This window comes from Equus przewalskii, chromosome 17 (genome assembly GCF_037783145.1).
Source record: "Equus przewalskii isolate Varuska chromosome 17, EquPr2, whole genome shotgun sequence".
Taxonomy (NCBI): Eukaryota; Metazoa; Chordata; class Mammalia; order Perissodactyla; family Equidae; genus Equus; species Equus przewalskii.
This window is the reverse complement of record NC_091847.1, coordinates 77,497,234-77,522,903: the sequence shown is the minus strand read 5'-3', so window position 1 is coordinate 77,522,903 and position 25,670 is coordinate 77,497,234. Positions and strand designations below refer to the sequence as shown.

The window sequence follows — 25,670 nt, the reverse complement described above, 5'->3', positions numbered from 1 at the left end:
AAACTCAACTGCTTCAGAGGAGATAAAAATATGACTCAGATAAACAGACCTAGTTTCTTTGCTAGGTTTGAATGCATAATTTCAGTAGCCAAATTTCTCATGATTTTTGACCCTGAACCAAAGTTGTTCATTCGCTTCAGTTGCCTACGTTCCCGAGTTGCTTAGATTTTTATACATGTGTATATATTAAAACTATTTCATATGTCATAATAATAGTGCAAAATGGAGAGAAGAAAAGTAACTGCCCCAAATACCCCCACCCTAATTTACCCCTTTAGCTTCTTAATGCTAATCAGTGCCTTCTGGAAAATAGAACTCACATCAGATTTTTATCTCCAGTAAAGTCAGACAGTCTAAAAGAGAACCTACTCAAACCTAGCAGGGAAAAAGAAAATAATAATAATCACATGTTAAACAGAAAATAAACCACATAGGCAAAAGTCTTGGATATGTTCAGATTGCATGTGCAGTGGAAAAGTTATGTGAAAGCCACTCTGCTTCTCTTACCCAGCAAGTACAAAGAGCCACTGTTACCAGCAGGCTATAGAAAGCTAGGACTCCACCAGTCACCGCCAGTGCCCAAAATGGCGTAGAAGACTCAGTAAACGGATGAACTGGACAAAGATGTTTCTCTGAAAAACAGAAGAGAGTGGATTAAATGATATGGGAATGACACGAGTAAATTGCCTTCCTTCGGAACATTATGGAAGAACGTGAGAGGAATAAAAATATGCAAAATATCACTAGCTTAGAATGTGTAGACTTCCCCTTTGGTCTATCCCCTTTGGGATTTATCCAACCCACCACTAATCATGACCTAGTTTGCAAGACTGCAGTTGAAAGCCATTCCTCCAGAAGGGCACACCAATAGAGATGTGGCGTGTTACCTTTCACATGGATAATGGTCCCGTTGCTCTTCTCATTGTCTATGTAAGGAGGAGGGTACATGACCTCAATCTTGCAGAAGTAAATATCCGTTTGATTAACGTACAAATTCCAGAGGTAGAATGTCACTGTTTCGTTGCCCAATTTCCCATCGCAGTTGAATCCTGTATTTGAGTGAAACTGAAGCTGGTGGGAGTGATTTCCATTCACAACACAGACTTCCACAGCACTGTCTGCTCCCTTGTAGAGGGAGGCCCGGAACTCCTTGGAGAAGAGGTTGTAGGTGTACTTGCAGCTGAGGTTGACCGCATTATTGTGCACCACAAGCATGGGCGACTGCTTCACCAAAATCTTGTTCTCTGGAGGGGAAAAATCATTTGCTTAGAACAAAGGTATAAGGACTTTTTTTCCCTGAAATCAAGATATATTAATTAACAAAATAAACAGCTCTCCAGCAAAGGCTTTCTCTTGGCAGATGAAGATGCAGGGGCTCTTTGGGAGATAATTATACTGAGTTTAAAAGTTTACAGTTCAATATTATTTTCATCCTCCTCCGAATGAAAGAGTGGGGCATGTTTTCACGTAGAAGGCGGAATGTGGCCTTCTGTCGGCACTGAGCACCGCAGCTCCGCCTTTGGAATTTTTGAATCTGTACTGAGATTCCTACGATGTTAATCACGCTTAATCGTGTCAATTTCCTGATTGAGTGGAACACTTGGAAATGGCTTTTAACACCTGATACAGATACACAGATAGATTTGTTTTCAGGTTGCAATACAGGCTTTAGTGAAGGAATTAAAATGTTTGGAGACATTTTGCCTTTGTTTCTTGCCCATTCCAAGAGTAGGATAAAGAGGTAAGAGAAAAGGTAACCCAAGAGTTTAATTCATCTTCCATAGCAAATTATGAGAACAACCTTCTCAAGAAATTCCCATATTTGTTCGCTTAAATCAGAGCAGATGGAAGAGGCCCACAGGAGTTCTCTCTCTAGTCCATCTTCGACCTTTATGCTATCCCAGTGAACCAGCAAAGAATCTGGAGACCATCTAGTTCAATCTCTTCACTTTTACAGTGAAGACACTGAAGCTAGATCATAAACTGCATGAGGGAAGCGACACATCTACTCCACTTGTTTCCCACCACATCCCCATTCCTGGCACATGACAATATATTCCTTCCTTTCCCTTAATGACTGTGTGAGGCTGAGAAATATTAGATCATTTGTCTAAAATTACTGAGCAGATGGTGAGCCAAGCTAGGACTAAACCCCGAGTAAACTTCAACCCCCTGAGGAATAGACCACTGAAGCATTGAGAACCAACTTTGCAACCAAAACTCTCCAAAATTTCTCTAATAAATCACTGATGTCTTTGACTCAAAATTCAACACAAATTAAAAAAATTTTGCTGTTGCTTTGGGGTATGCTGATAATTGTCAACCTACTTGCATTTAAGAAAAAAGGTTGTTTGAAGCAACACTCCCTACACCCATAGGGAAAAACCAAATAAAATAAGACTCTATTAAAATAAAACTTACAATTTAACCTGGATTTGAATTCATGTACTCAAGTGTTTTGTTTTGCTTTGGGGAGAAGGTTGCTGCATAGAACTCAATCACTAATAGCTTTTCATCTCCCACATAGTTCTCAGTGCTGGCTGTACATCAAGAACTTTAAAAAAATACCTATGCCCAGGTCCCATTCTCAGAAATTCTGATTTAACTGGTCTATGTTGGGGGAGGGCATGGGGCATTTGCATTGGTTCTTTCACTTTTTTATAACAACTTATTGAGATATAATTCATGTACCATGAAGCCCACCTTTTTTTTTTTAAGTTCACCCTTTTAAAGTGCACAGTTCGGTGTTTTTTAAATTATATTCACAAAGTTGTGAATGGATCACCACTATCTGATTCCAGAATTCATTACCCCCCAAAAAAGAAATCTCAGACCCGTTAGCAGCCACTCCCCATTCTTCCTTCCCTCCAGCCCATGGCAACCACTAACCTATTTTCTGTCTCTATGGATTTGCCTATTCTGGACATTTCATGTAAATGGGATCTGGCTTCCTTCACTTAGTATAATGTTTTCAAGGTTCATCTATGTTGAAACATGTATCAGAACTTTATTCCTTTTCATGGCTGAATAATATGCCATTGTGTGCATATACCACATTTTGTTTTCCCATTCCTCAGTTGCTTCCACTTTTGGGCTGTTATGAATAATGCTGCTATGGACATTCATGTACACGTTTTCATGTGGACATATGTTTTCAATTCTCTTGGGTATATACGAGGACTGGAATTGCTGGGTCATGTGGTAACTCTATGTTTAACTTTTTGAGGAACTGACAAACTGTTTTCCAAAGCAACTGCACCATTTTACATTCCCACCAGCAGTCTATGAGGCTTTCAATTTCTCCACATCCTTGACAACACTTGTTGTTGTCCATCTCTTTTATTACAGCCATCCTACTGGATATGAAGTAGTATCTCATTGTGGCTTGATTTGCATTTCTCTAATGACTGATGAGCATTTGTTTCATGTGCTTATTAGCCATTTGTATATCCTTTTTAGAGAAACGTCTATTCAGATCACTTGCTTACTTAACTGGGTTGTCTTTTTATTGTCGAATTAACAGAATTCTTTGCAAATTTTTGATACCAGTTCCTTATCAGATACGTGATTTGCAAATATTTTCTCCCATTCTGTGGGTCATCTTTGGTATTGTCTTAAAAATTCCCCCAGTTGATTCTAATGTTCAGTTAGGATGGAAAACCACAATAGCCTAACAGATTTCTCAAGCTGACAACATATTAGAATCACTTGGGAACATTAAAAACCCTTGATTCCCAGCCAATTAAATCAGGCTATCTGGGTATAAGACCCAGATCCATAGTTTTTGAGTTTCTCAGGAGAGTCCAATTTGCAGTCAAGTTTGAGAACCAGAAGCTTAACAGCTGAAAGCTCATTTCTTATCCTCAATTCATAGGCCACCATAGGTTTTCTCAGCCTCATTTCCTCAAAACAAAACCCTCCCAATTTTCCAGACCATTTAAAAGTCAGCCTCCCAGGAACACGCTGTGAGCATTCCTCTCTCCAGACTTTGTTTACTAACTCCACGGCCTAGAGAGTTTCTTCCTTCTCAGGTCCCATTTGCCATTTGGCCGGGTTCTACGTTTCGAACACCTCTTATTTCATATGCTTCAATTTGTTTGGCTTTTGACTTGTGTGTATTTCCTCTAGACCTCTAATTTCCAAGTCTCTTTTGATCAAGGGGGATGTGTTACACTTCTTTGTATAATATTTTGTGAACAATGGAATCTCATTAACGATCAATAGGTGAAAGATGGTGATCTGACTATATCATTCTTACCAGCAGCTAGATCTAACTACCCTCTCATTAATTCCTCATTCAAAATTCATTCAAAATTTGTGTCTCAACAACTTTGGTTCATTTGTTTTTCATTCAACAGTACTTCCTAAAAGCACTGAAAAGCAAACACATAAAGAATCAAAAAGTTCAACCTGTCTTGACAGGAAAATCCAACTTGCTTTTTGTTCTGTTTTATTTTGCTTGGCTGTCTTCTTTGTTTACTTAGAAAGACTCATTGGGCCGGTTCTGACTGGAAGAACCAATGCCAGCAAGGAATGCCAGCATCTCCCTCCTCTTCAGGGAGTGCAGGTTAGGTATTTGTATTTTTGCATACTGAGCCCTCCAGGAATAATCTTTTTGTTACTAATTATTTGGATTCTGTTTTCATGGACATTCTAATTCTTCCTGATCTGCCTTTCAGAGCTGATATAAGAAAAAAGATGAGAATAGGACCTCTTTGCAGAGATGAAAAAAAGAGGAGCATGGGCAGGGAAACCAAGCAAGGCTGGAGAGAAGCCTTGGATGGGTCCCCAGTTTGGCTTCCTTCTCCCAGCACCCACAGTGAGGTGGGGAAAGGGAAGGGCAGGGGAGGAAGGGAGAGACACTCTAGCATCTCCACTCCAGTAGTTTGCTTAAGATGTCTCACAAAACTCAGGGTTTTGTGAGATGCACGTGGGAAAAAAGAATGGATTTCCTGAAGATGCACAGGGCTCAGTTTCTATCCTTGGGCAGTTCACAGTCTGCTGGGAAAGAAAGATACATACACAGCTACTTTAAATATAGTGGCCCAGTGATCTGCATATGCTTCTTGGGGCAGTTGGGGACCCCCTAAGGATTTCTGAAGAAGGTAACTGCTGACCCGACTCTTGAAGGATTATGCATACATTGATTTGACAAGTTTTTATTAAATAAAAGTTGGCCTAGCTAAGATGAGTCTTTGTGTTAACAAGTGGGCTGAGGTAGGAGAGTGTGTTGGGGTTTGGAGGTAGGGTACTATGGGAAAGGTGAGGAAAGAGAGAAAAAGAACAATCTAGGCAGAGGCAATAAGGAGGTGAGAAAGAGTATGGCAGATGTAGGTAATTACAGCTACCTCAATTTTGCTGGACCTTGAGTTGTAGAAGACAAGATTGACAAAGCAAGCATAGCTTAGCTCAGGCCCTCCCCTGCAGGTGATGAGGACCTACTGAAGAATTTAAAGCAGAAAGTGCTATGTGCGACTTTTCATTTTACGCGATCACTTTAGCAAAACTGTGCAAGGTAGATGTGAAGGGTACAAGAGTGAAAACATGGACACCAGTTAGGATACAATCGTCGTGGTCTAGGCAAGAGGTGATATGGGCCTGAAAAACAGTTAGAAAGGAGTGGATAAACTCAAGAAGTATTTACAGGCTGAAAGTGGCACAACTCAGCATTAGCTTAGATGTGGTAAGTGACGGACAAGGAGGAGTTAAAAATGACCGTCCTCAGGACACAAAGAGCCACCAGTAAGTAACACTTTTCCTTTTGCCTACATCTCTTCTTCATTCCTTACATGACCGGAATAGACAGCTCAGAAACTGCAGTGAAGTTTGGACATCTGGCTGTGAAGAAGACATTCTTCCAGCCTAAGGGATCATTGCAAAGAAAACATGAATTACCTCAAAGGTCCCTGGGAGCACAGTTGACCCCCTGGAGCTTAGTTCAGTGTTTGCTCTTTCTCAGAACGCAGAAGTAGTGCTGTTTCTCTCCTGAAACTGTTTTTCCTTCATGAAGCACAATAAAGCAAGATAACTGGATGACAGATTTTCCTTCTGTTCATCATGGGGCCTCCAACTTTAAACCTCAGCATTGTTACGGCTGATCAGATTGCACCTGAGCCCATCCTACCTCAGCACTACAAATTGAGAAATTCCTCAGGGCAGAGCAATCCAAGATCCCGATATCTAGGCAGGCTGTTACATATTCAGTACTCTCCTGGTTGATGGAATATTCCACAACTGAGCAAGGGAAAGGCAAGTCTTTCTTTGTGTGACTCTTTGTACTAACATTTTGTTGGGAAAGAGCTTGAAAAATATCGGTTACATGGTCATTTGATGAAAAAGAGACAGCCAGCTTATCTGTCGATGTTTACTTTGTCCCCCTTCAATGTCAATACAGATCATTTTAAAATTAGGTGCTACGCTTGAAGTACTTTGCCTAACATGTGCTGCTGTGTGGCAACAGCCTCCTAGCTTAGGGTTCAGCCTGAGTCAGGATTGGGTGATAGAACCTCTTGTTTTTCAACATTTATATCCTTATAGCACTTGGTCCCACCTTGGCTCATGTCAATCATTCAGAGAAGCCTAAGTGATAAACCATCTCATCTCATAGGACTTCAAAATCTACACCTGCTTTGGAGAGACACTAAATGAAGGACATTCACTCTTGGTGGTAGAAAAAGATAACCAATTGCTCTGAGTGATACTGAATGTATGTGGTCATTATGACTTTCAGTAGACACAAAAATTCTGATTCCCCTGTTTTTTTAAGATGGAGCATGTGTGAAATGCACACCTCTTACTCTATGGGAGTGGAGTAATGACACGGATAAGTCAAAGCAACTGATAGACGGAATGTCAAATGATATTTGACTTTGATACATATTTTGGTCCTCTGAGTTTTAGGGAATCCACAGTATTTCAAATAATTTAAGGACATATTGTAAAATTTAAGGCCATATCTAGATTCAGAAGAAACTAGAGAATTATTTAGCTTCCCTGCACTAACTTCTGTTTGATTCCATTTTGCTTTCCAGTTCATGCTAGGAGTGGAAAGCATCCTTCTCAGACTAATTTGTTCTTAGAAGATCTAGCCTTTTCCCTGTAAATATTTGGTTTTCCCTGTAGTGAATAGTTAGGCAAGTTCAAACCTACCAGGTTAAAAGAGGAACATTGTCGACCATCAATTGTATTTGCTTCTGGTATCAAAAGATTGGCTGACAGACATTTCTCTAACTGAATTGACAAGTTGTTTTGATGATGAATTTAGTGCTTTGCTTTTCAAAGCCTTTCCTAGCAGCTAAACCAGCTAAAGGTGTGGAGACAGGAAGCAGTAACCTCAAACCTCGTTCCCTCACAACTCCTCCTTGACAACAGGCAACATGAAGAGTAAGATTGGAGGTGAGAAGGTACTTATCTACTGCTCATGAGCAGGCAGTGAGAGCTAAAAGATTTCCCACAGATAATATGTGAATCTTGTGATACAGTTGACTTCTGGAAAATTGAAAGTTTTTGCGTGCTTCCATAAGAATGGGGGGAGGAGCTTGGTTACAAAAAAGAAATCCTTCCCTTTTCACCTACTGTAAATGGGTCAATTACTATATTAATAACCAGCTCAACTCTCTGCACAGGTGGAGCAGATAACCATCTCTAAGGTGTGGCTCCAAACACCAGAGAAGGAACCCTGACGCTAAAAGGACCCTCCCCACAAGCTCAGTTAATGCTTGGATTTCAAAAGAAGATGAAGCCTAGATTGTAATGTGGGAAAGACATTGATTTAAATTAGTAACTGTGGCCTACATTCATAGGGTTACAAAGCACTTTTTCCTATTTTATCTCATACGAATTCCATATTAACCTGTGAAGTAAATAAGCAGGACAGTCATCTTTATGCCCATTTCATAAATGAGGAAATTGAGGTCAAATAACTTGCTCAAAGTTACAGGAGAAGTAAGTGACCTTTGGGACTTGGCTCATGCCTCATGACTTCCGTTGTTCTTTTCCCTCTGTCAGGTCGCATCAAAATGCCAACACAGTTTCAGTGATTGATTCTAGATGCTCTTTACAGTTGGACTTGTTAGTTGGATAGTACTAGAAGTGAGAGTTAGGGAGGAGAATAACATAAAGCATGGGAGTAAACGGAGCGGGAAGAGGACAGGATCAAGATAAGTTTTATTTTCTCCACCATCTTGCTGGAGTGCCATCTGTAAAAAGTGCTCAACTGGAAGGAAAGTTTGAGATGAATCTAAGCCAATCCCATATTTTACAGAAGAGGCAACTGAAAATAAAAGAAGTATGTGACTTTTAAACAAGGTCACACAAATAGTGGAAAAGCTGAGATATTATTTCTTTATGATTCTAGGAGTAATGCTTTAAATCATGAATGAATAGAAAACCAGCTTTGTGCATTCAGCAAGATTGACTTGATTTCATAGTCATATTTAGAAAAAGCATGTTTCCAAACTTTCTTTGTGTCTAATGCACATACACAAAGCATTTTGCTTACTATTTCAGAGGCTTCCTGAAGGTCATAGCTAGACCCCAAATAAGGGCTACAGGCAACATGGTCACATGAAATGCCTCATAGATTATTTCAGATCCACAAGCAATAATTACACCATTGTAATGCTTCCATTTCAGCTTGCCCAAGTTTACAAAAGAGTTTGAACATGAACTTTAGCCAATACATAAAGTCACTTTTCAGTCTAAACCTCACTGGGAAAATCCTTAACTTCAGGGCCTTTGTGAAATACGTTTATTTGTGATGTTGAATTTACGATATTTCACTTTCCCTTTTCTTTATCAGAACACCATAGAGAAAAAAAATGGCACATAGAGGCTGGTGAACCAGAGAGTGGAGTAGGCAGCTCTCAAGACTAAACTCTGCCTTGGGAAGATAAGGAAGCAATAAAAAAGATATAATATGTGTTTAATTAGCAACGTGATTTCCCTTCAGAACCTCTTAAGAACTTTCTTGTGTCCCATCTTTGCACATTACGATCAGAGTTTCTTTTGCAGTTTAAAAATCAGGTTGTAAGATCCTAATCACGCTGTTTCCTTTTTTACATTGTCTGAAAAGAATTCAACGTGTTGGGCCGGAACCGAAGAAAATGAAAGGTTTCTATCTTGGCCCCCTTGCCCTGTGGTGTTTGTGACCATATTGTGGAGGTGACGCTGGTTCCCCTGGAACAGATTACCCACCTCCTGACCACAGAGCTGGTAAAGTTACCGTAACTTTCCTCTGAGTACACTTCCTGTGCAGGCCCAGGACGCCCTTCAGCACGTGGACACCTGACCCCTCGCTTCTTTCCAGGCTCCATAAGGGGCAGACGTCCCCCCAGGCGAATCCAGTGTTTGCTCAGGAATCGGTAGGACAAACTGTGCTTTCTGGGAGGAAAGGGAGACTTGACTGTCTGCGGCTCCAGTAACTCTAGCTGGTGGCGCGGCCTCATGCAGATGTGAGAGAGAGGAGCGCAAAACAGCCTCAGACCACAGCATCTTACCCCATCCTCTCTGAGCTTCTAGGGAGATAAACACAAAGCTATGAATGATCTATCACACCTTGAATAGCCCAGGAACTCTCTGAAATTCATGTTAAAATGAAAAAAAATAATGCAGATTACATTTTCAAAATAACTTTGTGGTCATTTCATCTAGTTTTCTGTTGACTATCATCTTGAAACTCTCCCCATTTTCAGAAGGAATAGAGATTTAAGGAAAGCCTCACCCAAAAAAAGGCTTTGAAAAAGCATGGTGTATATACGTACATGTTGTGTCACTCAGGATCCCAGTAGAAAGCAGACAGCACACTCAAAGCTGGGCAGTAGGAGGAAGCTTTATTTATAAAAGGACTACTGGCAGAGGTGTGGAACCACGAGGGGTGGTGCTAGAACCTGAGGTCACAGCAGCAGTCATGACCACCCTAAGGTCTGAAGAGGGGAGGGGAGGGCGAGGTTACCAAAACCAGGAGGAAAGACAGTCGTGTAGAGGAGGCCACCATGACAGAAGCAGTGACTTCTGTCGAGAGAAACAGTCAGGCCAGGCCACCAGCCCTGCCCACGATTGTGTACCACTGTCAGTTAAATCAAGCGCATTAATTATAATTGACAGAAAGTATGATTTTTAAACAAAATCTAAAGAGACCTTGGCTCAAACAAGTACAAATGATTACCGGTAACAATAGAAATAGAAGCCTAATTAATACACTTACTAAACAAGCTGCTGTGGTCAGCACTAGTCTAAGCTTCACCTTTAACCCTGATCTGTGTTTCCACACAGGCAGATACTACAGCATAGAGGACACTTGTCCTTGTCCTTTTAAAAAATTATTGTGCTGTGTGCAACTCTCAGAAAGTAACTCAGAAGTCAAATCGTTCAGTAGCAAAAAGTCCCATCTGAGCACCTGGGCCTAAGTCATTAATGCTTAAGAGAGAATAATTATCAAAATGATCAACGAGTATTTTCTGAAAAGAAATTCTAATGTGTCAGAAAATTGTTCTTTGGTATTCTGACTTCTGCCAGGGCAAAATCATTCATTCATTCAGCAAATAAATATTGAGATCTTGTTACCAGGTTCTTAGGAGATGGGAAGATGTAAAAGATGCAGCCTTTTCCTTCTAGGATAAATCTTAAGGCAGGTACACAATTAGCTACATTCCAGAGCCACATATGGTGCATGAGCCCTATAGAGGGTCCCTGACAGTCACATGAAAGAGGCCTTGTTTCGAGACCAGATGATTCTGGAGGCATTTGTGCAGACTGACCTTGGGCTGGGCCATGAAGTCTGGGGCAAATTTAGACAGGCTAAGGTGAAGGAGATGACCTTCAGTGTAGGAATTTATTGGGAACAAGCAGATCATTCCATTTATATAGGTGGGAAGTAGGTGAAGCTGGCTGATACCAATCATGAAGAGCCTTTAATCCCAAGAAAAGTCACATGGATTTTACTAGAAAGGCAACAGGAGAGGTTGCTAACATCTGCGTTGAGAATAGGGTGGTAAGCGCCTCTCAGGACGGTTGGCACCGCAGTGCGGAGTGCCCTGGCTTGGAGCGAGGGTAGAGCTGATGCGGAGACCGATTGCGAGGCTGTTGCAATAGCATCCATGTGAGCTCCTAGGCCTGAGCTGTGGACGCGGCAGCAGGGATGGAAAGGATGGACAAGGTGTTGGTGCCTGGGTATGCTCAGTGACGGTGAACAGGAATCAAAAGTGACATGGAGTTCATGGGCTGGGTGAGGGTGAAAGTGGAGATACCGTTGACAAAAGTAGGTGATTAAAGAAAGGAAATTTGGGGCAAAGCTGTTGGGTTCAGTTTGGGTTTGAGGGACAGGTCAGGCATCCTAGAGGACAGGTCCACGAGTTCAATGTGTCAGATTGGAGGTCAAGAAAGTCAGAGATAGATATGTACATTGGGATGTCATCTGTATTAGGATGACAGCTATTATTAAACCTGCTAAAAACCATTGCCAGCACCATAGCCTGTCCCTGCCCAGCAGTGCAGTGTGTGAGCTTCTGGGACCAAAGCTTCCTAAACCAGAGCAACATGAAGCTGGGTGTGATGTGACCCAGTCCCTACCACACACAGGGCTACGATCGTCCTCTCAGCTCCTAATGCTAGAAGGACAATCTACGAGGGCAACGTGACAGAGCATCTTAACTAATACGAAAGAGGTATCTATACCAAAAGCCACCAAACCACTTCAAAAATCAAATTTTATTACCCTGGAAGGTTTCCTGCAGTAGGTAACCAGGGCTTCATAGCTTTCTACATAGATACTATGACAGTAATTCAGGTAACAGGAAGAAATCCCACAGGTATCAAGGAACCGCCTATATTAATGCGTTTTTTAAATATATATTTTAATCCAGTAACCAAATTTGGGAACCCTATTTTCTTCCTGAGCCACCATCATTCTGAGCTCTCATTAGGAACAACTCTGTAAGGAAGACCATAGTACATTTTTTGTGTGTTTCATTCTTCCTAAACCCATTCTTCCTAAACACCTACAAAGAGTCTGCTCAGTGCCACTGGGGCACATTCAGAAGCTTCTAGGTAAGTGTCATGGCCTGGAAGTTTGAAAATAATTACTGCATGGAGCCTTAACATTACACAGGAAGAAAGAGGAGAGCACAGGCAATACTGTCCCGAAAGTCCTGCGGTCATTTCTAAGCATATCAGTGTCTAAGATCCCAGTTCACAATCTCTCCAAATGATTTCAGCCACGGCTGGTTTACAATTCTTCGTATTTTCTCTATCAGATCATAAGAGCATCCACAAAGGGGCGGGGTGTTGAGTTGCCCTGTTAGAGCTGATGAAAGCGCAAGGTTTTTATTCCACTTAAGTAGCATTTTTCAAGCCAGAAATAACTCAAGAGGTCTTCTAGTCCAACCCTCTCCTATCTCAGACGAGGAAATAAAGGCCTAGAAAAGTTAAGTCATGGTGTGACAGACTAAAACTCCTCATCACATTTCCTTACCTTGAGAAATCAGTGGCTTTAGCTTTTGAGTTTGAAAAACAAAAGGGAAAAGGAATAACAGACATGGCCTCCCCAAAGCCAAGGGCCAGCAGCCACACCTTTGTTCTGAAAAACACAGGGAGATGCTGAGATTAACTTCCCTAACTGGAAACTGGAGCCCTGCCTGCCATGTTGGGCAGGGTTGGTGTGAACCTGGTGACCCTGTTATCTCAGCCGTGAGCTGAGGCCAAGCCCAGCCAAAGTGTGTGTTTTTGAAGACTCAGCAAATTTAAAGCACAAATAATTGGCTGAGTCTTCAAAGTCAAGGCTTGCGTTATCCCAGCGGCCCTTGTGGATATAGGTTTAACATTATGACCTGTTCGGAGAGATTTACATACATACGTATATACACACATACATTTAACAAAAGTTTTTACCATCAGGTGTGCCAGCATGGAATCACTCATCCACCCTGGCTTCATCCTAACATACCTCTGCAAACTCCATGACTCTCATCTCTTCCTCCCCATTCTTCTTAGAGATTTGTCTTCCTTTCTCTAAAACTCCCATCCTCGGTGTCCTAAATCTCCCTCCCTATCTCCGCAAGAAAACTGCCTCCATTCTCTTTTTTCCTTTCCTTCCTCCTCTTCTCTTTCCTAATGGCCTTCTCACCCCTCCACCCCTGAAACACCACACACACACACACACACAACACACACACAAAGACCAGCACTCGGCTCCTTCCACATGTGAAACACAATTAAATCACTCAGTTTGCAAACATTCATTACGTACCTGCTTTGTATAAAACACAGGAGACATTCTGGGTGACAGACGTTCCTAATTGCCTTCAGTTTATTGAGAAATTTCCTCTACTTTTCACTGTCTCTCTTGTGTCCCCCTTTACTTTTTCTTAACCCTTTGAAGCGTTATCTTCCTTCCCTCTACTCTGCCTAAACTCAAAAGTCCCAGCTGGTCTCTTTTTAGCCAAAACCAGTGGCTTTCCAAAGCCCTTCTTCACTTCTCTTTCCCTTGTACCTTTAATGCTAGTAACCACTGTCTCTTTTTGAAACTTTCCTCCTTCGGCTTTGGGGACATTCCGTTAGCCTCTTACCTCTTCAGACACATTCTCTGTCTCCTTCATTAGCTCATTATCCTCTTCAGCTGACTCCTAACTAGAGCTATTTTCCAGATTCAGTTCAACTCTCTGCTTTTCTGCAATTTCTACCAGCCATCCATCCCCATGACTCCAGCTTCATTCCAAGGATGAAGATTCCCAACTATTTTCTTCTTTCCCAGTTCCCGTATCTTCAGCTTTATACTGGACATTTTTCCTGACATCTCAAGCCTTTACTTCAAACTCAGTGTGTCTGAAACTACACACTATTTTCTCCCAAACTCAGCTGCACAGCAACATCTTGACTTCAGTTGGTGATACCAACTGAACCAAAAACCTTGGCATCATGCTTGATTTCTCCTCTCTCTTTCACAAACCAGTCACTAAGTCTTGGAATTTCTACTTTCAAAACATCTGCCAGAATAGTCACTTCTTTCTATTCCCACCTTTGCCACCCAAATCCTAATCTACTACCCTCTTCTTGGCAAAGTGGCGAGTGTTATCACATGAGCTCCTTGTCATTAGTCTGCATTCATTTAGATCATCCCACTTCCAAAAACTTTCAGCTGTTTCACAACGCCTTGAAAATGAAGTGTGAACTTCTGTTCCCAGTATGCAGTCCTTTGTTTGACTTGATTCTACTGCACCTCTCTAAGCCTCCACACACTCAGACTGGCCATCTGTTCCGAGAACGTGGAACCGTATTCCTGGTTTCATTTCTTTACTTGTATTGCTTCTCCATCCTGAGGCAACATGGCGTTGGTAATAACATGAACCCTGGAGCAGGAGCGTCTGGATTTACTCACCCACTAGCTGTGTGACCCCAGGCAAGCTGGTCTACCTGCTCCACGCTTCAGTGTCCCCATCTTATAAGTAAGATAATCGGAGCAACTGCCTCAAAGGATTTAGGGGAAGAATAAATTATTTAATACAGGGAAAGCCAGATAGAACAGTACCTGGCACATTATAAGTGCAAAATAAATACTAGCTAGCAATTATTATTAATAACGTCATCCATTCAAGTCCTATCTAGCTTTAAAGTCCAGCTTAATTCCCTACTCTCCATAAAGGATTTTTATTCTATAGTAATTCTGCTGCAGTATTTATGTTTCCTTATTTTAGTACTAATTCATTCATTTCCTCTTCAACAAATATTTGTTGAGCACCTACAATGCTGCCAGTGCTGTGCGTGGTGCTGAGGTTATGAGGATGAATGAGATACGATCCTGCCCACAAGCAGCACACAGTCTAGGGGAACAAGAGATGCATCAACACGCAGTAACAATTTTGGGAATCCTGAGAAGGAAAGAAGTCCCTCACTTTGCCATTTAGGGGCTCAGAGATGGCTTCTTCAGGTGAGTGATGTAAGGGACATTCCAGATGACAAGAATAATATATGCAAAGTCATTAAGCCACCAAACAGCATGGTGGGTTAAGGGACTGCCAAGTGTGATTTATCTGTTTCCAGCTGTTATATCCTGTCACATAGAGTCTTCTCAACTGATCATAAAGTCTGTGAAAGCAGAGAGAATTTGATTAATTACACAAGCAGTTCTTGTGTGCTAAGTCTTTTTCTTTCTTTTCCTCTTTGTATATTTCTTTAGACTCCAATAGAGATTAAAATATAACAGACAATTTAATAAATATTTATTAGATTGAATTACACTCCCATTGGAATGCCTCTTACAAGTCCATAGTAAAGGCTGACTACCCAGGGAAGGCTTCCTCAAGGAGGTGGATCTGGCATTAAAAACAAGGAGTGAAAGGCAAATAGGATTTGGATGGGTGGGAAGGGAGAAAGAGGGAATTCCAAGAGGGAAAGAGCATCAGAAAGGTCGTAAACACAGAGTGCAGTTATGTGAGGCAATATTGGGGTTGAGGATCTTATGTTAGGGTGTGAAAGGAGATAAGTTGGATACGTAAGATGGGCCCAGCCTAAAAGCATCCAAAAATGCCAGGAAACATTGCAATGTCATCTTTCTATAGCATCTTCTAGAAACCATCAACACAGCTTCCTTTTCTCTCAGTTGAAAGATGTCTAAGTTCCCTCCTGTCTCTACATGTCTGTGGTTGAATTCAACAATTGTATGGGTGCTTCTGTTTATAATTTTTCTCCATAAAATAAATTAGTGTTAATAGAGAATCATTCACAGTGGTCCTAAACCGAAAGAAAAAATATTTCTAGAAAGATTTCACAATTCTCACTTTTACTTCATTGAAGCTCAAACTAGGTTTTTGTTTCCGTCAGAGAACCTAGAATAGCACATAGAAGATATTAATAAATACCTACTGAACGAGCACATGAATGAAGACCTGTCTTACCAAAGCATTAGAAGAAGCTGGCACTTTAGAGACAGGAACTCAGTGCTTTAGAGAACAGTATCCTGCTAAGACCTAGTTTCAATCCCCCTAAGAGCCTCACCATGGAAGGAAACACTATCTTCAAAGGTGCCCATTCTTTTCCACCTTGTATGGGACAGAGTCTGTGGATCTGAAATGGAATACTCCTGGACTCAACATTCCTAAAGCTGGTCTTCAATTATATGCCCTTATTATTAGTAGTGTTCAATAGCAAAGAAAGTCATCAGGTCACATGAAACTGCAAATACAGCCACGGTGATGTTCTGACACTTCATCAAGTGTCAAGTATCCCCAAGCAATAAAAAGCACAACCCTCTACCTTCTCAGCAAGTAAAAAAAATCAAACATCCACCTAAGTTCTTAACGAGGGAATCTATGTCATTGTTGAAATGTAAGGCATGTCAATAACTCAGATTCTTACGTGAATGAGTGGGTGATGAGTAGAAGTCACAGCCCTAATCAGTGCATTACATGGTGGATTGTGAGCAACAGCGTGACTCAGATATTGCAGAAAGGGGCTCACGATTAGATCAGAGGTCAGACTGAACTGTGAGTGGGTGACTCTTATGACACCATCAGGAACCAGTGACCCAGTTACCTTGGCAGCCAGAGTCCCCAAGATAATGAAGATGATGACAAATGAAAAAGATGACGGTAATGGTGATGCAGAGATAAAGCTGCAGCTCAAAGTTAAGTAAGAAATTCTCCACCACAGTGCAGGTGCCCTTCCAGCGCTGAAAACATAAACACACGTAACTTGCATGGTGACACAGACTAAATCAAGATGCCTGTGAAATTAGCATTGAGATGCCAAGGCCAAAGAAGTTTAAAGTCTCTTTTCCACATCCTCGAACAAGCAACTGAGTAGCACTTGACGCCACCCGGCGCACCCCTCTTCCAGTGTTCACACTCATCAGGATGACAGCAACAGGCTAGAAGTTAGACACCTACTTTCCAACCACTTCTCGTGGGGCCTGGGTTACCTACCCTCCAGCTTCAGGCACCAACACTCATGCAACAACTCTCAGACTGAAAGTTCTACGTACACTTTTTTGATGACAATACCATGTCATTGACCAAAAAGAGTCAAAGAAATCAGCATCAAAAAATGTAGAGTCCTTAACACAGCTCAAAAACCAGAGATCCCTTCAGTTAATCACAAAGTCACCGAGATGTCACTTCTCCTGAAGTTCAGCTAAACTATCCACTGAGAAGAAAATTTCCAGCCTCTGTAAAGTTCCATAAATAATAAAATCTTGAAGGAAAAGGCAAACAAAAATTCCACCAAGATGAAAAGGAGAAAAGAAAGATTTTATCCTTTTCAATGACCTGCTGTGAAATAAATGTGCTTTGAAGGTGTGCCTGCCCTCTGATTTTTAGAGAAGAATGTCTGCAATGACTTGTGTATCCTTATCAATACCTATACCAGTTAGTAAAGAGCTACTGTTTTAGAGAAGATAAACCACAAACGGAATTTTCTTCTGGGATGTTGGTGGCACAAAAATTTTCATTTTGTAAATGTCAGCACACTGCATGCAGGAAACACTTGAAGGAAGATATCTACACATGATAAAAGCTGAATGGTAGTCATATGGCATTTCTCCACTCAAGAAAATAGAATAAAGACATTAAAAAGGAGGACAGTCTATGTCTAAAGGAGAGGCAGTGAGATCCCTGTGCCCCCACCTATAGTAAAGGTTTGAATGTGAGAGCTTCAGCGTTATGACCACAGATTCATTTCTATTTCTAATCTATCTGTGAAAATGACTCATTCTATTTCCTGGTATTGATACATTGATATTAATTTTACAGTCGTTAACGTAAAAGTCCTTTCTGCATGGTTGCCTCAAAAAAATAAAATAAAAAGTAGTATCTTATGGTAGGGTATGGTAGTAGAGTAAAACAGATTCTTAAGCAATGTCTATACTTTTTGAAATGCCCATCAGTTACTTGAAATGACAAAACACCCAGTCAATTTTTTAACGGTGAGAAAATCTGGCTGCCATGTACTGGATTTGCAAAGATACAGCAAACCGCTGACTACGTTGCATTTCTCCAGTCCATTTTTGTCCGGTGCTTTCCCAAGCCCACCAGACGTAAATTACTTCTCTTTGTGTATGACTACCTCAGAGGGGTCATTTGCTCAGCTAAAAGTAAAGTGTTTAATTACCTTGCTTTGCTGATGAGTTTTTATTAAATACCAATCATTTTCCTGCTTTCTGTGCCTCTCTCAGAAAAAGAAGTGCTAAGGGAAATGCAGCAGCACTGGACAAATCAATCGTGTTCAACTGGCCATTTTGACGGTTTATTTGCTAAGGTTTGGGGAGAAATGAAAAGAAAGGTTCCCGTGGGAAAATAAGTGGTGTTCTCCTGAATTTTGTCTTCATGCTGGATGATTAGCTTGCTGAAAAATAACCAATACTGGCTGGAAAACCTATGAACGATGCCATGCAGTACATGCACACTCCTTCTATCATGAGTCACAAATCGCATCCCTTCCATGGGCCAGCAGTTCTAAGCTGGACCCATGTCCCAAAGTCCAGCAGAGTCCTCTATTGTGGATGTCAGTGGCACAATTATCCAAATCTGGTGCAGAACATGTAACTTTGGTAAAGGAATTGTCGAAGTTAATGTTTCCTCACTCTTCCAAATCATACCTCTTTAATTTAGCCATAAAGATCTTCCTACGGTGTCATTCAGACCATGAAGAATCAAGTCAGGCTTAACCTTCATAGAATAAGTATTTTAAGCTATGCTGCGAACCAATGAGTTAGAATTGTTGAATTAAGGGGAAAAAGAACTGTCCTTCATTTATACACACACACACACACACACATCTCAGCACAGACATACAGTGGTCTCTCACACGCCTAGGGAGGACAATTACACTTTGACCAGAGAATCCTCTGATCTATAATTTCTCCATGGAGGGTGAATGCAGAAAGAGAAACAAAAAGCACATGGAAAGTTTGGCCCTGTTGATTAGAATGGATCAGACCTTTTTGTATGTTGCAATTATTTTCTTTCTCTTAAGTTTTCTTGCTGAAAGAGGCATTTCAGAAGTGCCCCCTCCACCCCAATCCGTCTCCTGCTCCATTAGGTGGCCTCTCAGCATCAAATCTTACAAGTTATGCCAAGGGTGATCTGGCATTGAAAAGTAAATGTATCTCAAAGCAGAAGACAAGGCTGCCGCATGCGGGAACCCCCCAACGGCTTCTTTGGCTCTTCCCCTTTTAACAAATGTGCTAAAGAAAAAATATAAAGCTTTGAGTCTTACAAAAAGTATCTTCAAAAGAGAATGAATGAATTGCCGGCGATGGTGGACCACAAGCACATCAGAAAAGTGTCTTGTGCACAATTACCAATTTTACATAGTTTTCTGTCAGAGCAAGCCTTCACTTTCCTTTCTGCCTATCCTTTACTGTCCAATGAATTAAGAAATTTCAAGTATTCTTTAACAATACATTTTAAAGATCTCTTAAAAATAAAGTTTAAAGACCTCTGTTAAAATAAATTTTAAAAGCTTCTTTTAAAATCTATTTGGTAGCTCTAAACGCCTGGCGCCCGATACTGGGGCATAACCTATCTCATTGCCAGCTCCTCTTTCACGATATCAGCGCCTTTTACAAACACACACAGTTTGTAATGTGCTCCCTGGCACATCAGACAATGAAATAGGTGGGCACATTGTAACTACTGTACTGTGCAGGTTGGGAAACTATCCCCCTTGGAGCACATGCACTTGATGTTTAAGAACAACAACAAGTAATGTGGCTTCCACGTCACCAACATAAATGAGAAAGAAAACTGAAGACGCTGGCTTTTCAGTGTCTCTTCAAGGGAAAAATAACTATCCTCATTGAAACATGTCCAGTAACCGCAATGAGTCCAATTTTTGAGCCAAGTGGGACCCTTTTCTAACTCCGAGAACAAGTTAAACAAAACTCCAGGCCAGCAAAGCTCTTTCTGTTCAGAATTGTGACTTCCCAAAGATGCCTTCAGCTTGGACACATCTGGAGCTAGGAAATGACCAACCATATCATGTTAGGAGGAATAGCATGATGGTCAAGAGCACAGGCTGGAGAGGCTGGCGAAGGTGGTCCAGGCCCTGCCTCCTCAACTAGAACCTGTATATCCTTGAGCAAATTAACATTCCTGCCCCGTGGTCTCTTCATCTGAAATGGGGTTCTGTAACATTGTCAGGCGTATCATCCTCCTTATCATCATCACTGGGAACTTAAAGGATTTTAATCTAAGAAAACAGATTTTAGCCAACTGTAAAAGAAAACATTTATATCATATCAGCTTCTGTGACGACTCCAGAATTCATTTTGGCACTCATTTAATTCGGGTAGACACAATAGTTACAACCAACGTTTATCTTGCTGGCCAAGCACTGACTACACTAAGGATTTCACATGGATTCTTTCATTTTATCCTCACAATGCCCTTGAGATGAGGTTATTATCATCTCCATTTTACAGATAAGGAAACTGAGGCTTAGAGAGTTTGAATGCCAGCCTAAGCTCAGCTAGTAAGAACTGGATCTGTGATATGAACCTAGGCAATCTAAATCCAGAGCTTTCAGAGCCAACCTACTTATAGCAGTTTTCTTCAGCAAACAAATATCTATACACATAAGCTAGAAATTCCTGGGGCACTGTGAATTAATAGTTAAATAAATCCTATTTAATTCCAAACGATGTTCGTTAAAATACGATATATACTGTAGTCTGAGAATCGGTGAGTTTCTAAGTAACATGTCACATGTGAGAGCAAAACTACATTTCAAATGGCCAAATTTTACAAGTTGCTTGAAATTTAAAATGAATCAAGCCATTCAAAGACCTCTAAAGACAAACTTAAAGAAGGAAAGAAATCCAAATCGTTTACCTGTTACTTGAATCGAGGGGAAGAAGTTGAGAGCCAGGAGCAGCCTGAGGATCATTGTGCTAACGGTGGGCCAGGGCTGCAGCCCCTCCTCCTCGAGGAGCCCGAGTGTGAGGGGAGCTGAAGACGCACCTGCCCAGCCCGAGTGTCTCCGTCACCGCCAACTTACTTCCCTCCGGGCACATGATCAAGGGACCCAAACCACAAGGCATCGTGACTGCAACATTTCACACAGGATATTACATTGTTTTGATGACTTTAGACTTTTCCCCTTCTTTTAAAGGCAAGCCTTTTCTTGTCACTGAGAAAGCCTGTGGTCGCTCTACGATGGGCTCACGAGAATTATTCTCCAGGGATGGGTATCAGCGCTGTGAAAGACCGGCGCTTGAACCCCAGCAGGAATTTAAGGGTAGACAAACAAGGTGTTCTAAAGAAGGGATAAAGCCAAGCACAGAGGAGAGATTTTCATAGGATGGGATAGACTGTGTCAAAGAGACAACAGTGAGAACAATGTTGAGGATTTGGGAAACATCCCTATGGGTGCTGAAAGGAGTCCTAAAGATTGGGATTTGAACTTTTGTGTTGGACACGCAGCCCTATGGAGCATTTAGCACACACTGCCAACCTCCCCCAACTCACTTCTAGGAACTTTGAGGAACACACCCATGTCCACGGAGCACCTGGAGGGGGGTCCCTAAGCAAAGGGAGAGTTGAAAACATCGTGTGTCTTTCATGGGATAGTAACGTAAGCAAAAGACCCTTGGTATCTCATGCTCTCTCTGTCCTTCAGGGGGACAACGATTATTCCAGGCTAAGTAAGAGGCAGGAAGAAGGCCCCAGAGCAGGTTCCCCAAGGCGGGCAACCGGGCCCCGCAGCCCTCTCCCACTGGCCGGGTCTCTGCACTTGGGGTCATTCCACCCGTGTGCCCGACTCCGCCCTCATCCTCTGGAGCCTGGGTCAGGATCTTGTACTCGGTGGCTTTCTCAAAACCATTCCAGTAATTTTTTTCTCCTTTCCTGATAATCTAAGCTTTATGTCACTACCCTAATTTGGGGTATTGCGTATTTGTTTTATTAAGAGATACTTTGTATTGTTTTTTATTCCGATTATAAAGTAGGACATATTTCCTATAGAAAATTTAGAGAAGGATACATTTTGTCTTTTTAAATATTAAAAATAAACATTAAAACAAAACTCACCCGTAAGCTTATCACCCTGATATAAACACCATTAATATTCTGGTCCATTGCCTTCCATATGTTTTTCTATTAAGATTTTTACGTATTTAATATAATGTTTTATGTATAATTTTCAACATATGCATATTGTTATCTGTTATACCTTGAGCATTTGCCCATGACATTTAGGTTTTCTCTATAAATATCACTTGTAATCAATGCATAATATTCCATCCTATAATCATATCAATAATTGATTAACAATCCCCTGGTGTTGCTACCAACTTTTTGCTATTTTAAAATGCTAGAGTGAACATCTTTGACGACCTGGCTCTAAGTGGAGGGAGGCTTCACATCCCTCTATTCTGATCTGACAAAGGACAGATCAGAAGTGTTTCCGCCCCTGATAGACCTCCTTGTCCACATTTCAATTTCCTCACAAACACCGTCTTTGTGACCCTCCCACACTGGCACATCTTTCTGCCCTTTGGAGCAATTTGTCTTTGGAAATGATTCACTTACACTTCTGAACTAAAGGTCAGTGATGAAGCCATGTCCCCAGTCCTGGAGCAGATTCACTTCTAGAATCTGATCCCGTATTCCTGCCTCTGGCGCTCTAGCCACTCAGCAGAAACTATATCTTACCCAGAGCCTGACATCTTTCCAAGGACAATTTACAGAAGGTAGGGTACCCTTCTCTAAAAGGTTACCCCTATTCTGGAGCCACCGGACCACCCAGATCTATGAGAGGCTCTGAAACTCATCACAGAGATTAAGAATATGTACAGTAGAAACAAAGACTCCCCAAACTTTTTTAGGATGGATAACAAAGGCTAAGGAGCAAGTTCATAACTATCTTTAAGCACATTAAGGATGACTGCACAGCATCTAGTTCATGTTATGCATATAGCAGTGCTTAATAGAATCAAATTTAGCTGGAAAGAAACGTGCAATTATCTGGCCTAATTCCTTCATTTTGTGGAGGAGGAAGCTGAAGCCCAGAGAGGTTAGTTGACTTATACAAAGTCACGAACAATAATTACATGTCCTTGATTTTATCACTTGACCAATCCTATTTGGGTTTCATTCTTTAGAATAAAAAGAAACACAAATTTTACCATTTGCCCTCCTTTTTTTAACATGCATCATACTGAAGGAGCAACTCAGTTCATTAGAGTCCTTTCACAGTTGCTCTTGAAATTCCATAGCATCTACATACACTAAGAAGTAGAAAGGACAGAGGTGAACTAAGGGACACTCTATTGGTGCAGGAGCACTGAGAGCCTAGGCACTTCCCCTAGGGATAGATCAGCATCAGCATCGATGGACAAGCACTCCACATGCCTGATCTCATTTAATGCTCACACAGCCTGTAAGGAAGATGCTATTATCATCTCATTTTAAAGATGAGAAGACTGACTCTGAGAGAGAGTTAAGAAGACTCAGGAAGCAGTGGAGCCAGGATTAGAAACTGGATCTTTCTAATTTGAACTGCCGTGCCTTGATGACAGCACTATCCTGCCTCCCTCCTGTCAACCGTCCCCAGTATTGTAGATTCTTCAGGACAAAAGGAAGAGGACATGCATTACCTTTCCATTGGAAGGCATCTACCTCGACGTCTTAGTTGAGCCTATGCACGGAAGCGTGGAGAGGAAAAGCAGATAGTGGCCCAGACGGCCCTGGGGAGACATACCCACACTGTGTTTCATAAAAATGTGCCTGTATTTTTCTAGAGAAATTTCAGATTCCTTAAATCCACATACGCTCTTGAAATTCAAGGACAAATGCATCATGATGGAAGGAATGACCTTGACAGTCAACAAGTAGACTAAGTCCCGACTACTTGGTTTGCCAGAGAAAAATACAAGTGACCAAATTCTACAGCCTGTTTGAAACATAATGGGAACTAACACTGGGGGTAAGATCCTGAAAGAAAACAAAAGAATCTCAGACAGTGTAACAATATGATATAATAGGAAACATATACTTTGGTCTTTGTCCTTGGTTCCTGGCAAGAGCTCCTAAAATCCTTGTAATTTTCTAATCAAGAAAGGTGCTAGGAGCATCTTTTGTTTTACTACTTGCTCTTTGACCCCAGTTCCCGACGCAGAAATCCTAAATCCCTTGGAATTTCCTGGGTGATAGGAGCATCTTCTGCTGTAAGGAGGCAACTCTTGGTGGGATCCTGGATAGCTTCAGGATAGGGACTGGGCACCAGAAAAACCAAGCCATGATTAGAAGCCTGGAACTTCCAGCCCCACCTCCTATCCTTTGGGGAGGGGAGAAGGGCTGGAGATTGAGGTAGTAATTGATCATGCCTGCGTGATGAAGCCTCCATAAAAATCCCTGACCTGCAGGGTTCAGGGAACTTCTGGGTTGGCGAGCACACCTTGAGCTGGGAGGGTGGTCCACCCCAACTCCACGGGGACAGAAGCTCCCTCACTTGGAATCCAGACCTCGCCCTGGGTTTCTCTTCCTCAGACTGTTCATTTGTATCATTTATCATATCTTTTATTATATAATAAACCGGTAAACATAAGTAAGTGTTTTGCTGAGTTCTGTGGGCCACTCTAGCAAATTATTGAACCTGAGGAGAGGGTTGAGGGAACCCAATTTATAGCCAGTTAGTCAGAAGTACAAGTGACAACCTGGGATTTGCAATTGACATCTGAAATGAGAGTGGTTTTGTTGGACTGAGCCCTTAACTTGTGGGATCTGACACCAGCTCCAGGTAAATAGCGTCAGAACTGAATTGAACGGAAGGACGTTGAGCTGGCGTCAGAGGATTGGTTGGTATGGGGAAGAAACCACACATCTGGGAATTCCAGTGGCTAAAAGCATAGGACTTGAACCCCCTGGACTTAGAGTCAAATTCCAGTTGGGCCATTTCGTAGCCATACGATCCTAGGAAGTCACAGCCACGATTCCTCATGTGTAAAATGGAGATGAAAATACCTCACTCAATAAGTTGTTCGTATCTCACATGATGTGTGAATCTCTCCACCCTTAAGATAAAAACAAGCTTTAATGAATCTCTATTTCATGCTTATTATAAGGGGGTGAATAAATGTTTGGTGGATCAACCAAAATGGATCATTGAATATACGTCCCATGTATTTACATGGACTGATTTTACTTCACAGCATCAGTACCGCCAGAACCCTGTTTGAGAATTAGCAGAATATTCTTCCTTGATGCGCAAGCTTTAATAATAACACATACCAGTATAAACTACAAAGGATCACTGTAGAGTCTTCAAGATTTGCAGTTGTCAAGCCAGTCGACGATGGCCCTGTGTCTCTCTCTAACTCATAGAGAGCAAGCCTACCAGGATAATATCTTCTTTGATCTAAATTCCAGCTAGAAACTTGCCTTTCATTTGAGTTTCTAATTTTCCCCAAAGCTCTGCCTTACAGAGGTTCAAATGCTCACATGGTGATTGTGGGAAAATAATGACGCTGAGATTCTCTCTTTGAGTAGTGTGGTATTACCCAGCTGTTGGTATGAGACACTTATTCAAAAAATAGACAAAGACAAAGATGGGGGCCGGCCCGGGAGGCGCAGCGGTTAAGTCCCCACGTTCCGCTTCGGCAGTCCAGGGTTCACTTGTTCGGATCCCAGGTGCAGACATGACACCACTTGGCAAGCCATGCTGTGGTAGGTGTCCCACGCAGA

General features: G+C 41.6%; 1 protein-coding gene across 2 annotated transcripts in view; it reads right to left on the bottom strand.

Annotated features, from left to right (window-relative positions):
• CD28 (CD28 molecule) overlaps positions 1–25,670 on the bottom strand; it is a 159,067-nt gene that overhangs the window by 8,331 nt on the left and 125,066 nt on the right. The window contains exons 1-3 of one of the 2 annotated variants that reach the window (XM_008529891.2): positions 20,820–21,005; positions 888–1,244; positions 508–632 (exon numbers count right to left, since the gene is read on the bottom strand). In XM_008529891.2, coding sequence (XP_008528113.1) covers positions 508–632; positions 888–1,244; positions 20,820–20,874 — 537 coding nt within the window. In that variant the 5' untranslated portion in view covers positions 20,875–21,005. Of the gene's footprint in view, positions 1–507; positions 633–887; positions 1,245–20,819; positions 21,006–25,670 lie in introns of those variants that run through there. The other variant, XM_070580863.1, reaches the window with a different exon arrangement.